This window comes from Toxorhynchites rutilus, chromosome 1, assembly GCF_029784135.1.
Source record: "Toxorhynchites rutilus septentrionalis strain SRP chromosome 1, ASM2978413v1, whole genome shotgun sequence".
In the NCBI taxonomy this organism is placed as follows: Eukaryota; Metazoa; Arthropoda; class Insecta; order Diptera; family Culicidae; genus Toxorhynchites; species Toxorhynchites rutilus.
The window spans coordinates 180,594,416-180,607,540 of NC_073744.1; the positions used below are offsets into that span (position 1 = coordinate 180,594,416).

Sequence of the window (13,125 nt, forward strand, 5' to 3'; positions counted from 1 at the left end):
CGCGGTTGACTCGAGTTTACAAGGGTGAATTTTTTTTCAGGACAAGGATGGGATATAAGGAGATTATAAAAATGTTGATGATCAAACTCAATATTTAAATCTATTCGTATATCTATAGTGTATTTACATTTTAATTTATTCTACTGTTTATAGCAAGGGGATCAATTACTCGCAAAGGAAGAAAAGGAGGGAATAAGTATATAGGGTTAATCACACACGAAGATCGATAGCTTCAAGGAAAACATATATTTGAGAAATGTAATCAAGGTCTAACCGAGCCAATACATCTCTCACCAGCACATTGGGTTGTGTACCTCGGGCCCAATGGGAGTTTTCTGAATTCGATCTGGCGACAAGATACACCTCGCACGACCAAACAACGTGCTCGGTGTCATGAGAACCTGAGCCACAAACGCAGAGATTGCTGGTGGCAAGATTGAAACGGAAGAGTAGTGCATCTAACGAACAGTGGTTGGACATGAGTCGAATAAAGTCCCGACTCAATTCCAGACTTTTGAACCATGAACGGATAGCTTCGACAGAGCTAAGACTATCCGTTACAATGTAATAGTGTTCAACAGGTCGTGAGGCGACGCTCTCCAGTGCTCAGTATATCGCTGCCAATTCAGCAATTTATACTGAGCAAGGATATTGAAGACTATGTGAGGTGCTAAAAAAAGCACTCCAAATCCTGTGGACTCATTCATAGAGGACCCATCAGTCAAGTACATATTATCACAATTGATACCCCCATACTTTGCATCGATCGAAGATATAGATATTCCATGGATATCCTGCTTCATGGACAGATCAAAATGCACAGAGGAATTGATGTAGTTAGGAAAACTAACACGGTTGTGAATATACGAAGAAGGATCAACCTGCATGGAGAAATTTAAAATAAAATTTCCAATCACCAATGGGTTCATAACCTTACACCGGATGAGGAACCGAAGAGATAATAAATTGAAGCGATCTTTTAGTGAGAGTACGCCTACCAAAACCTCGAGACCCATGCCCTCGTAATTATTGATTGTAGTCGTTTTTTATTGTTTTATATTGCACATAAGGAGATATAAGTGCGATTCACATACAACATCCACATCACGTTCACGTTCCGTCCCGTCACGTTGCGTCAATTATCTTTCCAAGCAGTTCTTATGCAAACATTCACATACACCGGCAACGGCAAATTCGACTTGCCGTTGCTGGTGTATGTGAATGCTTCAACAGGAATTGCATGGAAGAATAATTGACGCACCGTGACGTGACGGAACGTGAACGTGACGTGGATGTTGTATGTGAATCGCACTATAGGCGGTAGAAGGGATTTGATGTGAACGCATGGAAAATTGGTAAAATTTGTTATTTTTAATGCAAGCGTTACGAGGCTGAGTTTGGAGGGCTCTTTTGAACGATTCAACAAACGGATATCGAGTAAAACCTGTCGCCATATTCGTGGGTGTTAAAGTACTCCAGTCATGTGAAAATAGAGTTGAAGAATTGGAGAATTGTCGTCAACAAGAAAATCTGTAACTGAGTTCAATCTCAGGACCCTTTATTGATCACCTTTTAAATTGTTTTTTTTAAGGTTAAAGGCGAATGAGCTTCATGTCTTAACGAAATGTGAGGAAAATTTACCAGATGCGCATTAGAAAAAGAGTCCCAAGGTACGAAAGTATGCGTACGAACGGAGGATTGTTCCCAAGTACATAAAGAGATACATACACATGCATATATGTTAGGGATGGTTTGCCAGCCGTGAGAATACCACTTCGTTAATAAACTACTCTGGTTATCGAACAATTGCTAATGCTCTTATTGTATTCCGCTGCTAAAACATTCCATTAGGTTCGACATCTTTCCACGCAACTCTTTTTACATCGGTCTTTCTCCATCTTGGCGCAAATTCCATGTTTACCTAACAAGAATAATTTACATTAAATCGTGAGTCAAATCTGTTTCCATCATTTTGAACTCCGACGGAATGCGTGCTCTTTTGAAAATCGTCGATCAAATTTCTATTGCTTTAGAAAGCTTCCAAACAAGCGACCACATACCGCGGGACTTCAAAATCCAGAATTAAGCTTCGATAAAACCGATAGAACTAATAGATAGTAAAACGGAGAGCAGGACTCAACTATTTAGGAACTATTTCTATTCCGCTATCGAATTGATAAACAAAAACAGCTGCTAATTTTCACACATACATATATTTGGATACGTTAACAAAAGATTCAAATTCAATTATTCGATCGCAATCGTAAATAATCTAATGGTAATTCAACGACTTCTACACAACAAAAAATCAAACATTGCAAACTATTGGGTTACATATGATGAACAGTTTGCAGTTTTGTGTCATGAGATATTTTAATATTTAATAACATGAAAATGAACGAAATCTTTTTGTGTAGGTCCGATGATGAGATAAAACGTCTTCAATGATGTTCAAAGTTGATCCCACTGAGACTGTGGCGGAAATTATTTACAAAATCAGTTTAAATCTTTAGCACAAAGGATGATTTAAACTCTGCAAGTTTATATTACCAATAAAATGAGAGAAAATAATGCCGCCATAAGATCACTCCATCCTTTCAATCGAATCCACCGCTTACAAATCGTCTTCCGCCTCGCTGGGCAATTCTGGCACAATGCCACTATCATCTACCTGTCCGGTCGCCGCTTTGCCACTTCCTCCAGCGCTGGCCTCGGCTTCACTTTCCTGTAGCATCTCGGTCAGAACTTCCACCAGATTGCGAGCTTCCTCTAGCATTTGTTTGGACGTATTCAGCTCCTCCTCCAAATCGTTGACCTTGTCATACAGCTGGGCATTTTCGGTGAGCGATTCCTCCAGAGCCACCCGACGTCTTTCCGCCAGCACCTCCCAATAGTACTGGCTGGGACCTTCGAGCGATGTCAGATCCTCCTCTGTGATGCATTTCTTGGCTTCGGAGGGTGATTTTCCCGGAGAAGTCTGACTAGACTGGGACTGTACCAGCTTCTTGCGTTTGTGCTCTTGGCCATCGAGCTGCTCGGGACTGTAACCATTTTTTAATTGAAGCAAAAAAAACTTTTTTTCTCAAATGCAATTTGATATGGAAAAAACCGTTACTTACAACAGCTTCTTTGTTAGTTCTTTGTGGGCCAGAAAAACGGGCAGCTTAGCAGCTTTCACCACGTTCTCCTTGTTCATGGCTGTCACATTCTGTACCTCCTTTAACATTTTACGAGAAGTTTTCAGATGTTCCTACATACAATAGAACACAAAAAGAGAAGCAAAAAAAATCAAAATGAAGGCAATACTTAACCTCTTCAATCAAGTGATCTCTACTCACTACCTCTTGTTCGGCCGAGGATTCCACCTGGATAACAATTTTCCCGCCTGCGCTGGACATATTGCCACTGAAAATCGAATCAGTCAATACGGAACACTTTTACTTGATTGAGACTGTTTTTATTTTGAATTAGCGTCCGTCTCCTTTGATCGGAAAATTGCGCCCAAATTTACCCGTAGATGTCAGACAACTGAACACAGGGTTGAACTGCACTCAAGCGGTGTTTTTCGTTGTGTGAATAATTAAACTCGGCTAATTTATTTCAAAGATACACTGAATTAAATAATTAAACTGAAATTGAACCAGTAAACTTGTCGTATTGAAATACTTGATCTTAGTCTTCCTCCCAAATAATTACTTTTGTATGTTAAGAAAGTTTACCTATGATTCGGTGATTAAAATTATAGGTCTGATATACGGCAGAGAAAGTGAATTATCACACGAACATAAACCTCGAATTTGGAAAAAATAATGTTCTCACGCATTTTTTTCAATAATCTTTTCTGTTCAAATTAATCCGAACCAAGACGGGTCTATAGTACTAGGTGAGGCCGTTTCGTCACTAAGTTGGTTAGGAGAGCGGTATTTGAAAACAGTACGAAAAATCAGAAGGGGTATTATTTGCTTGAATCGTGAAAGAGACAGACTGATCACGAGCGAGCTTGGGCACAAGCGTATTGTGCTTTGTTTACCAACAAAACACAGTAGACTTCCAAGATGGCTGCAGAGTGGTTTTAGCATGTTGGCCCACCTTAGGATATACTTCTAGTCGCCTTGGTCCGAACTAAATTGAACCTATCTATCGCTAACGATAACGATACAACGTCCCGTCACCGTTCCGTCAACAATTCTCTTTGACTTATTTTGCCGACGTCTAAGTTGCCGTTGCTAGTGTATGTGAATGCGTCCATACGATTTCCATGGGACAATGTTTGACATTTCATTCGTTTACGTTGAATTCAAGGCTGCTCTTGACGAGCTGATTACACTATTCTATTTGCAAAAATAAAGGAACTAAATCCATTAGTTGAAATCATATCTCACCCACCAAAAATTTTATGTTATAATTGGATCTGTTCAATCGAAAAACAGTTCAAAACTATCATGGACCATTGCTTCCCTCGATATTTTTGAACGAGATTGAATTGATCCTCCCAATTGGTCATCGATCGTTCTACGCGAATAGTGTAAACATCTATATAATACTTTGCTGATTTGCTTGCAGCTGCAGTACGGAATTGTTTGACTTTGTCTCAACATTTAAGTCACATTACTCGGACATGATAACTGAATCTAAAACGCAACTACGCTACTGGATCCAAGAACCCACTTGAGCCGCAGCTATAATTTCAGCTTCAGATGTAGGCAACGCAACAACTCATTATGCGGGCGCTACACGATTCGTCCAACGTTTCACTCGAATATTGGACTCAAACATTTGACTCGATGAATCGACAAATGTTGTGACGAATGTGCTGCTACACGGTGAAGTGAATGTTCGATTCAATGCAATCGGTCCAAACAACCGGCGAGTATTTGGATCGAATGTTTATTGTTTTTATTTATCATCAAAAACGTTTTGAAACAGTTTGAAATTGTACTGATATCAGACTGTAAATTAAAAATGCTTGAAATCAACATTATGAAACTCCAATATGATTACGAATTTTTTGAATTTTATGAATCAATTCCATAGTTTCTTCATCTACAACTTGTAAACAAACCAATCTGTCAATGATAGATTCGAATGAATTGTGTAGCGGTGTATCGAATGTCATCGAGTGTCGACTCAACGAATGACAAAAATCATTTGACTCGTGCCACTCACGTTGGAAGGTAATCCACAACGAACGGATTACCTTCCAACGCGAATATTCGGTGCTCGACATTGGAGGCTCATAGTTCGTCCATCGACTACACGATGCGTCTTATCACCGAGCGTCCAATATTCGGGGGTGTTCGTAACTTCGTGTGGCGCCGGTTTACTTCTAACCTTTCTAACGCTATCACGACTTTGATTAACTAGCTAAAAAGAATCCAATAGAAATGTCAAAAGAGATTCAATAATCAGGAGGGAAAAAAAGAGGTACTTTTCTTCTAATGATCCACTACATAAATAATATATTGTTATCAAAGGCAAAAAAATCAAAATTAATAAAAATGAACGAACTACCTTTTTTCCTCAATTAATGCTAGCGTTCAGAATCAGACAATCTTGTTGATATTTTGGCAGAAGCTGAAATTTCTTTTTGAATATTTTTTCCAGAAAAAATATAAGTTTAAATATTTTTTTTAAATTTAAACGAATTATAATTCAATTGTACTTCTCGCAAAAATTATTATTTTTTTGTGTTTTTGAGCGTTATAAAAACATTTTTCTTTCATTAAAACAGAAAAAAAAACAATTACACGGATCACAACACTTATTCCATTCGAGTTCTGTTCAAATCAGAATCAATGAATAATACTTAATCGAACATACTTCGGCTATCGTGCCACCTGAATCTGGTCTTCATTGAACAATTTTATGCTTGCTGAGCTGATTGAACCTAGACTTGGCATTCTGTCGCCACATTTCGTGCAACCTGTAATTAAAATATTCTGAATATACTAATCAGAATTGTATCATACAAATAGAAAAACTACTTTTGATATTTGGTACAACATTTTGGTGTTTAACTTTTCCGTGGACCGATGGACAGAGTTTCGCAAAGCTTTTAAAAATTCCCGGAATTTCACACTCAGATTCTGTAATGTTGTCGCCACTTCATGGGTTGGGATCTTTCCAGATGATATCCGCGTAGTTATGAATATAGCGGCAAAACAATCTGCGCTACGTGTTGGTGATGGACGTAGTCCTCTTGATCAACAATCGGCCTAATTGTTGGAGAGCGTTTCGAAGTTTGACAAGGTTCCCTTTTCGGTTGAACTGGAACAACGTATTTCAACGGTCCTGAAAAAGTTAATGAAAACTTTGCAACAGTATTAATTTATAATAACTCAACCATTGCACCAGACCCAGTACATTCGTAGGAACGTATTCGAGGAGAAACGATGGAAACTTACGCGAGCATTTTTTCTCGTATTCAGACAATCTTTCACTGAACAACGCATTTTAATCAGACCGACCACTTTCTCGAATAAAATTCGTTTGTTTCTTTGATCGGGGAAACATTTGACAGATAGCGTGAGGTGTGATAGTGTGAGCAGGAGAGACTGGTCGCAACAAAATTGTGTTGCGATCGACGCAACGAGCTCGAGGAGGTCGAAAATTTTAATTACCTTGGCTCGTTGATAACAACTGACAAAAACAACAGCCATGAAATTCGAAAACGCATAGTCAACAGAAGTTGCATCTGCTATGAGCTCCGCTAAACCTTGAGGTCCAACAAACTCCAACCCCGTACGAAGTGTAACATTTAAAAAATCCTGATTCGATCGGTTGTTCTCTATGGGCAAGCAGCATAGACAATGCTCGAAAAGGATTCACAAGCACTCGGTGTTTTTGAACGTCTGTACCCGCCTGTATATTGCAGAACAATATACGACAGCGTACAGGAGAACGGAGTATGGAGAAGGAGGATGAATCACGAGCTGGCGCAACTCTCCGGCGAACTCAGCAACCAGAAAGTCGCCAAGGCTGGATGAGTGCGATAGGTAGGGCATGTTGCAAGATTGCCGGACAGCAGCTCTGCAAAGATGGTGTTCTCATCGGATCCGGTGGAAACAAGAGGAGGAGCCCAGCGAGCGTAGTGATTGAACCAGGTGGAGCAGGACTTGGTAAGTATCGGTGCGGGTTGAAGACCGAGAACTGCAGCTATTAACCGAGTGTATTGACAGTACAATGTTGTGATGAAGACGGATGTTGCATCATTGTAAATAAATGAGCCTTAAAACTTTTTAATATTTTAATGTAATAAATAAAAAATTTAAACACTGAGAAATCTTTTTCGGAAAATCTGCTGTCGAATAATTCCTGAACCGAGCAGTAGGAGCACTTTAGAAACATGAGCAGTGCATATGGATTCTAACTGAAGCAAGCTTTTTTACTTCGGTCATGTTCATCGCTCGAAAACACGAAATTTTCTGTTTTCAGTAACATTGTGGTTCTACTAAATATCATACAGTGTATCATGACGATCTTGAAAAGCCACAATTCACTGCCATATTTTTAGACGAGTTGAAATGTCGCCAATGTAACGCACACAGCTAAACCTCTCCATCAAGATTGCGGCTTTTTTGGTGTCGCACACAAAGCTTACACACACACAGCTACTGCAACGGTTCCCAGTCGATTTCATCGCGTCGAGTGCGAGTGTGTTTTTGGCGTTCATTGACAGAGGAAAAAAAGACAGGATTTTATTCGCAGAGCACCGCACGAACAAATAAATAGCTTATGCAGGAAGGCACAAATTGTACCCCGCGTTAAAATAACCGAGAGATTCGAGCTTTTTTTCATTTGGGGGCTCAACAAATTGGTTTTGTGTGGCTGCCAATTTTGCCACAGCGACTGCAGTGAGTGAAAAAGTAGTATCGAGAAGTTTCGTTTCGAGTTCGAGTTCGAGTACATCCCCTTCATTTGCTTCGGTTCAACAAAGTTTAGCAAAGAAAGCAACTGTTTCTCTGCATAACACAATAAGGGAGTAATTATGTCCGGAATAGCGATCGCGCGTCTCGGCGAGGAACGAAAAGCATGGCGTAAAGATCATCCCTTTGTAAGTTAGGATTTCTTGCTGACGACATTTGATGCTTGGCAGACATCCCCGTGTCAGTGAGAAAGGGAGAGAATGAGAGAGGGCGACTTCTATGTCCGGGGAGAATATTTTCTGTGTTGGTTAAATTTTTGATGAGGATTTTTGTTTGTTGTTTAGGGATTTGTTGCGCGCCCGGTCAAGAATGCTGACGGAACACTGAACCTGATGACATGGGAATGTGCCATTCCTGGAAAGAAGGGTGTAAGTATTGCGTGTAATCCGTGTAGAGCTTTTGTTAAATTTCCCCAATCTGCCCGCAGACCCCATGGGAAGGTGGCCTCTACAAGTTGCGTATGATCTTCAAGGATGATTATCCGACCAGTCCCCCAAAGTGTAAATTCGAACCGCCGCTGTTCCACCCGAACGTGTACCCCTCGGGTACCGTGTGTCTTTCGCTACTCGACGAGGAAAAGGATTGGCGCCCGGCGATCACGATCAAGCAAATTCTGCTCGGTATCCAGGATCTGCTGAATGAGCCGAACATTAAGGATCCGGCACAAGCAGAAGCGTATACTATTTACTGGTGAGTGGTCGTTTATTGAACACCTTATTTTATATTGGCAGCAGTAGCGTTAATGGATGTTTTCCGATTTTGTTTTCTTCTATCAAACAAAACAGTCAAAATCGTCTGGAGTACGAGAAACGCGTGCGAGCACAGGCCAGAGCTATGGCCGCCACCGAGTAGAATTTCTAATTTGGAACTGACCGAGAAAGATCGATTGGGGTGCGCGGATTGGATATCAGTATAAGCAGAAAGGGAAACTGTAAAAAAGGCTCAGTTACGGAGTAGTAAAAATACGTGATTGGAAAAAAGGGAAAGATATCCTAAACTAAGCGAACTACAACCATAACTATATATACATACATGATAATCTTTTCCACTTTTCAGAAGATAAAGAAACGCTGATAAATTTATTCATGCTTAGTTGTAAGTCACTTTTAATTAATTTGAAAAGGGAGATGAATAAAAAATGACAAGAATCAGTAAAACACGATCTGGAGGGTGGTTGGATTCATTTTCCAAACTGCGTGTTTAAGAAAAGCCTCGGGTTTGCGACCATAGAGAAATGCCACTGTTTCCATTTTCCGGTTGGGATTTAAGAAATCTAGAGTAACATGTACAAAGGGCCTATCTCGGAAATGTAAACAAACTTTTTATTGGTATTTTTTGATTGTTTGAGAACTCAACCATCTATCCCTACAATTAACAAAAACTACTAAGAATACATAAAGAAAACACGAAAAATCATTTTGAAAAAAATGCTTAACTGATAATGTTGAACTTTTTTGATAAACCCGTTTGATGCAAAAGGGATCTAACTTTAATTGGATTTAATAAAAAGTAACGTCCTTTTATTGAATGCATTCGTTTCATATTTTCTATATATTGTTTGTTTTTTTTTCTTCACAGAAGTTCCAAGATATAGATTATCAATGATGATGATGTTGGATTAAAGAGGCTTTAAACTTTTCAGTTCATTCGCCTCTACTGAGATTATGAAATCAAATCGTGTCAGCTAAATTATCCCTTTGGAGTGCAATCACGTGCTCAACAAAGGATCACAGATGCAATTGGGTAGATATATTTTCAATTCGTGTTTATAAATACGTTGAGTATGCTTGGATTCCACAATCAGGTGTGCTTATTTTCAAAAAAGAATTGGATGAAGATAAAAATATTACCCATCCTATACCCGCGCTCAACATCGTATACTCACAGACTGCGTGTCTCCTAAATATTGCCATAGTGTATTTACTAGGCGTTATAGGTATTTATTTAGAGAAAACAGGAAGTGGGTTATATCTATGGTATAACCGCAAGGGTGACGTAGGACTATCGTTGATTTAGAGATCATTTGTTTGAAGTTGAATCTGAATTCATTCTGAATGAATGAATATTTGGAGAACTTCGAAAACGAGAGCGTTACGTTGGAGGCACAAGGTTTTATGCATCCAATATTGGATACGGAAATATCCTACTGATGGGGAAGAATGATCTTCAGAAGCTATCCTGTTGATTGCGATTGATTGAAAAATCACAAAACCAAATGTATTTGGTCACAGTGTTTCATGGATAGAAAACATTAAAATAAACTCTTTCACATGAATGTAATTTAAAATTCCCAGAGGAACTGGCAGATTATTTTCAGTAACGATTAGATATTTCCACATTTTCCTCGATACTGGAAGCCCACCAGTGGTTAATGTCAACTCGATAACCACCTGTTAATAGCACTTGATTGAAACATATTTGGTCACAGTGTAACATGGATAGAAAACATTCAATTAAACTCTTTCACATGAATATATTTTGAAAATTCCCAAAGGAACTGGCAGATTGTTTTCCAGCAATGATTAGATCTTTCCGGAACTTTCTCGATGCTGAATGGCATCCTAACGGAAAGAGTTCGGCGCGTGTATGTGTCGATCCTTCGCCGTCCACCTCCTCCAGCACGTTAGGCAACGATGTTGTCTTGTCGATGTCCTCACGAAAAATGAATGTGTCTCACCACCAGAATATCGCTTAAGTATGCTTTTTGTGTGTGATTAAATCGAGAGAAGGTGTGGTTTACGATGGCAATTTGGAAGGCAAACTAGAGGGGAATGAACTCTCTGAGCTCGGAACTTTCGGCGACTGACAATAATCGATTGCGGGCGCATACAATATTGGATACGGAAATATCCTACTGATGGGGAAGAATAATCTTCTGAAGCTATCCTGTTAATTGCGATTGATTGAAAAACCACAAAACCAAATGTATTTGGTCACAGTGTTACATGGATAGAAAACATTCAATTAAACTCTTTCACATGAATATATTTTGAAAATTCCCAAAGGAACTGGCAGATTATTTTCAGTAACGATTAGATATTTCCACATTTTCCTCGATACTGGAAGCCCACCAGTGGTTAATGCCAACTCGATAACCACCTGTTAATAGCCGCGCGTGTATGTGTGTGTAGCGATGTCTTCCCAGGGAACCGTTTGTGGCATCACTCTCCTCCTGATAGATTCCCTTCTGGCTTAGGGTGCACAAACAGGCTCTTGGTGACACCGTTCATCCGCGCTTTCATGATAAATAAAGAGCTTCACCGCAACAGCGACAACATGCTCCAATCGCTGTTCAATTAGAACTGAGTGGATTTCCGAGCGCCGCTCGCTTATATACCGATTGGTGATTTCAATAGCCTGTTTTGAAAGCAATTTTAAGACTATTGAAACAAGTTTTTGGATCAAAAAGTAACAAGTATATAACGCGTAGACATTTTATCTTTCGAATGAAGTGTTTATCATACCATTTCGTTCAGTTGTTTAGGAGCTATTAACGCTCAAAATCTCGGTCTCCGGCGTAACGCTTTCGTTTTCGAAACTTTGATTTTACACCCCGGTATAGAAATGAAAGACGTAGTCCTACGTCAAAAAAGATATAATCGAATGAAAAACTCCAGAAAATATTTTTCCTTTAGCTTCATTCAGTTTTAACAGTAACTTAATTTAACCACCTCATTGATTCTCGATCTGTGAGATAATAAGAGTAAAACACGGAAACAAGAAACAGAAAAAGAACCGATTCAAAGTTGAAGCGTAAACAACATAGTTTTCTGTCACTTCGAATATGTCGAATTTCGTACCAACGAGAGTGTTTTTGCGGGGAGTGTAACTTCATTACTTCAATATAAAGAAAAAACTGCGGAAAGTGGAAGTTTATGGTGACCATGCTTAAAAATGGTAATTTTGACTTGGAAGACGAAGAACGTTCCGGACCGCCAAAAAAGTTTGAAGATGAAGAATTAGAGGCTTTACTCGATCAAGATTCGTCACAAACGCAACAAGAACTTGCACATACACTTGGAGTAGCTCAGCAAACCATATCCGATCGTTTAAAAGCAATGGGAATGATCCGAAAGATAGGACATTGGGTGCCGTATGAATTGAAGCCACGAGACGTCGAACGCCGTTTTTTCACGTGCGAACAACTGCTCCAACGGCATAAAAGAAAGAGTTTTTTGCATCGATCGTTACTGGCAATAGAAAGTGGGTCCATTACGACAATCCTAAACGTCGGGCAACGTATGGATACCCCGGCCATGCGTCAACATCGACGGCCGCGCGATATATTCACGGCCAGAAGGTTTTGCTGTCTATTTGGTGGGACCAGCTGGGTGTGGTGTGCTATTAGCTGCTAAACCCGAATGAAACCATTACGGGGGACCTCTACCGACGACAATTGAAGCGTTTGAGCCGTTTACTTTCGGAAAAACGGCCACAATACGAGCAAAGACACGATAAAGTATGTAGCATGTCAATGCTCGGCCGCATGTCGCGAAACCGGTCAAAACATACTTGGAAACGCTGAAATGGGAGGTCCTATCCCACCCGCCGTATTCTCCAGACATTGCTCCGTCCGATTACTATCTTTTTCGATCGATGCAACGTGGCTTGGTTGACCAGCTCCTATTTTGATGTAGTCAAAAATTAGATCGATTCGTGGTTAGCGGACAAACCGGCCGATTATTTCCGCAAAGGGATCCGTGAGTTGCCAGAAAGATGGGAAAAAGTTGTGACTAGCGATGGGCAACACTTTGAACACTTTGGCTCGCAGCAAACAATCTTTGTGATTGTGGCGATGGATACCACGACATCGAGCATATTGTCTGGTCGTGTATCCGGTTCCATGCTGCTCGCTCTCAGCTCTCTAGAGCACTGAGAGCACAAGGCAGACAATCGGATATCCCCGTCCGGGATATCTTAGGTAGCCGGGATCCTGATCTTCTGCTTCATCTATACCTGTTCCTCAGAAACGCCGATGTCAACGTTTAATGATGTTTCCTTCGTTGTGTCCCTGTTTCATATCCCTCCTATCCGATCTATAAACTTTTACTTAGTCGCGGCAATACATACACACACTCTTTACAGATACACGGGCCAAAGGTTGTGCAGTCCACTGATGATTCAACAAGAGCCAAAGGTTGTACCGCTCATGACAACTCTACACGAGCTGATGTTTGCGCCGGCTAGTGACCATTCTATG

The 13,125-nt window shown here is 40.1% G+C and overlaps 2 protein-coding genes across 3 annotated transcripts; one reads left to right on the forward strand and one right to left on the reverse strand.

Annotated features, from left to right (window-relative positions):
• Positions 1 to 2,194: 2,194 nt before the first annotated feature.
• On the reverse strand, positions 2,195 to 3,538 carry LOC129777754 (geminin). 2 transcript variants are annotated; one of them, XM_055784220.1, is made up of 3 exons: positions 3,339 to 3,538; positions 3,120 to 3,250; positions 2,195 to 3,041 (listed from the first exon to the last, which is right to left on the reverse strand). In XM_055784220.1, exons 1-3 carry the CDS (start codon positions 3,396 to 3,398, stop codon positions 2,615 to 2,617), a joined length of 618 nt encoding a protein of 205 aa, XP_055640195.1. In that variant the 5' UTR covers positions 3,399 to 3,538; the 3' UTR covers positions 2,195 to 2,614. The 2 variants fall into 2 exon arrangements, with proteins under 2 accessions (XP_055640195.1, XP_055640203.1); XM_055784228.1 differs by having other exon boundaries at positions 3,342 to 3,537.
• Positions 3,539 to 7,612: 4,074 nt separating this feature from the next.
• On the forward strand, positions 7,613 to 9,087 carry LOC129775258 (SUMO-conjugating enzyme UBC9-B). Its single transcript, XM_055779767.1, has 4 exons — positions 7,613 to 8,053; positions 8,210 to 8,293; positions 8,353 to 8,615; positions 8,711 to 9,087. The coding sequence occupies exons 1-4, from the start codon at positions 7,988 to 7,990 to the stop codon at positions 8,775 to 8,777; spliced, it is 480 nt and encodes a 159-aa protein (XP_055635742.1). The 5' UTR covers positions 7,613 to 7,987; the 3' UTR covers positions 8,778 to 9,087.
• Positions 9,088 to 13,125: the final 4,038 nt, after the last annotated feature.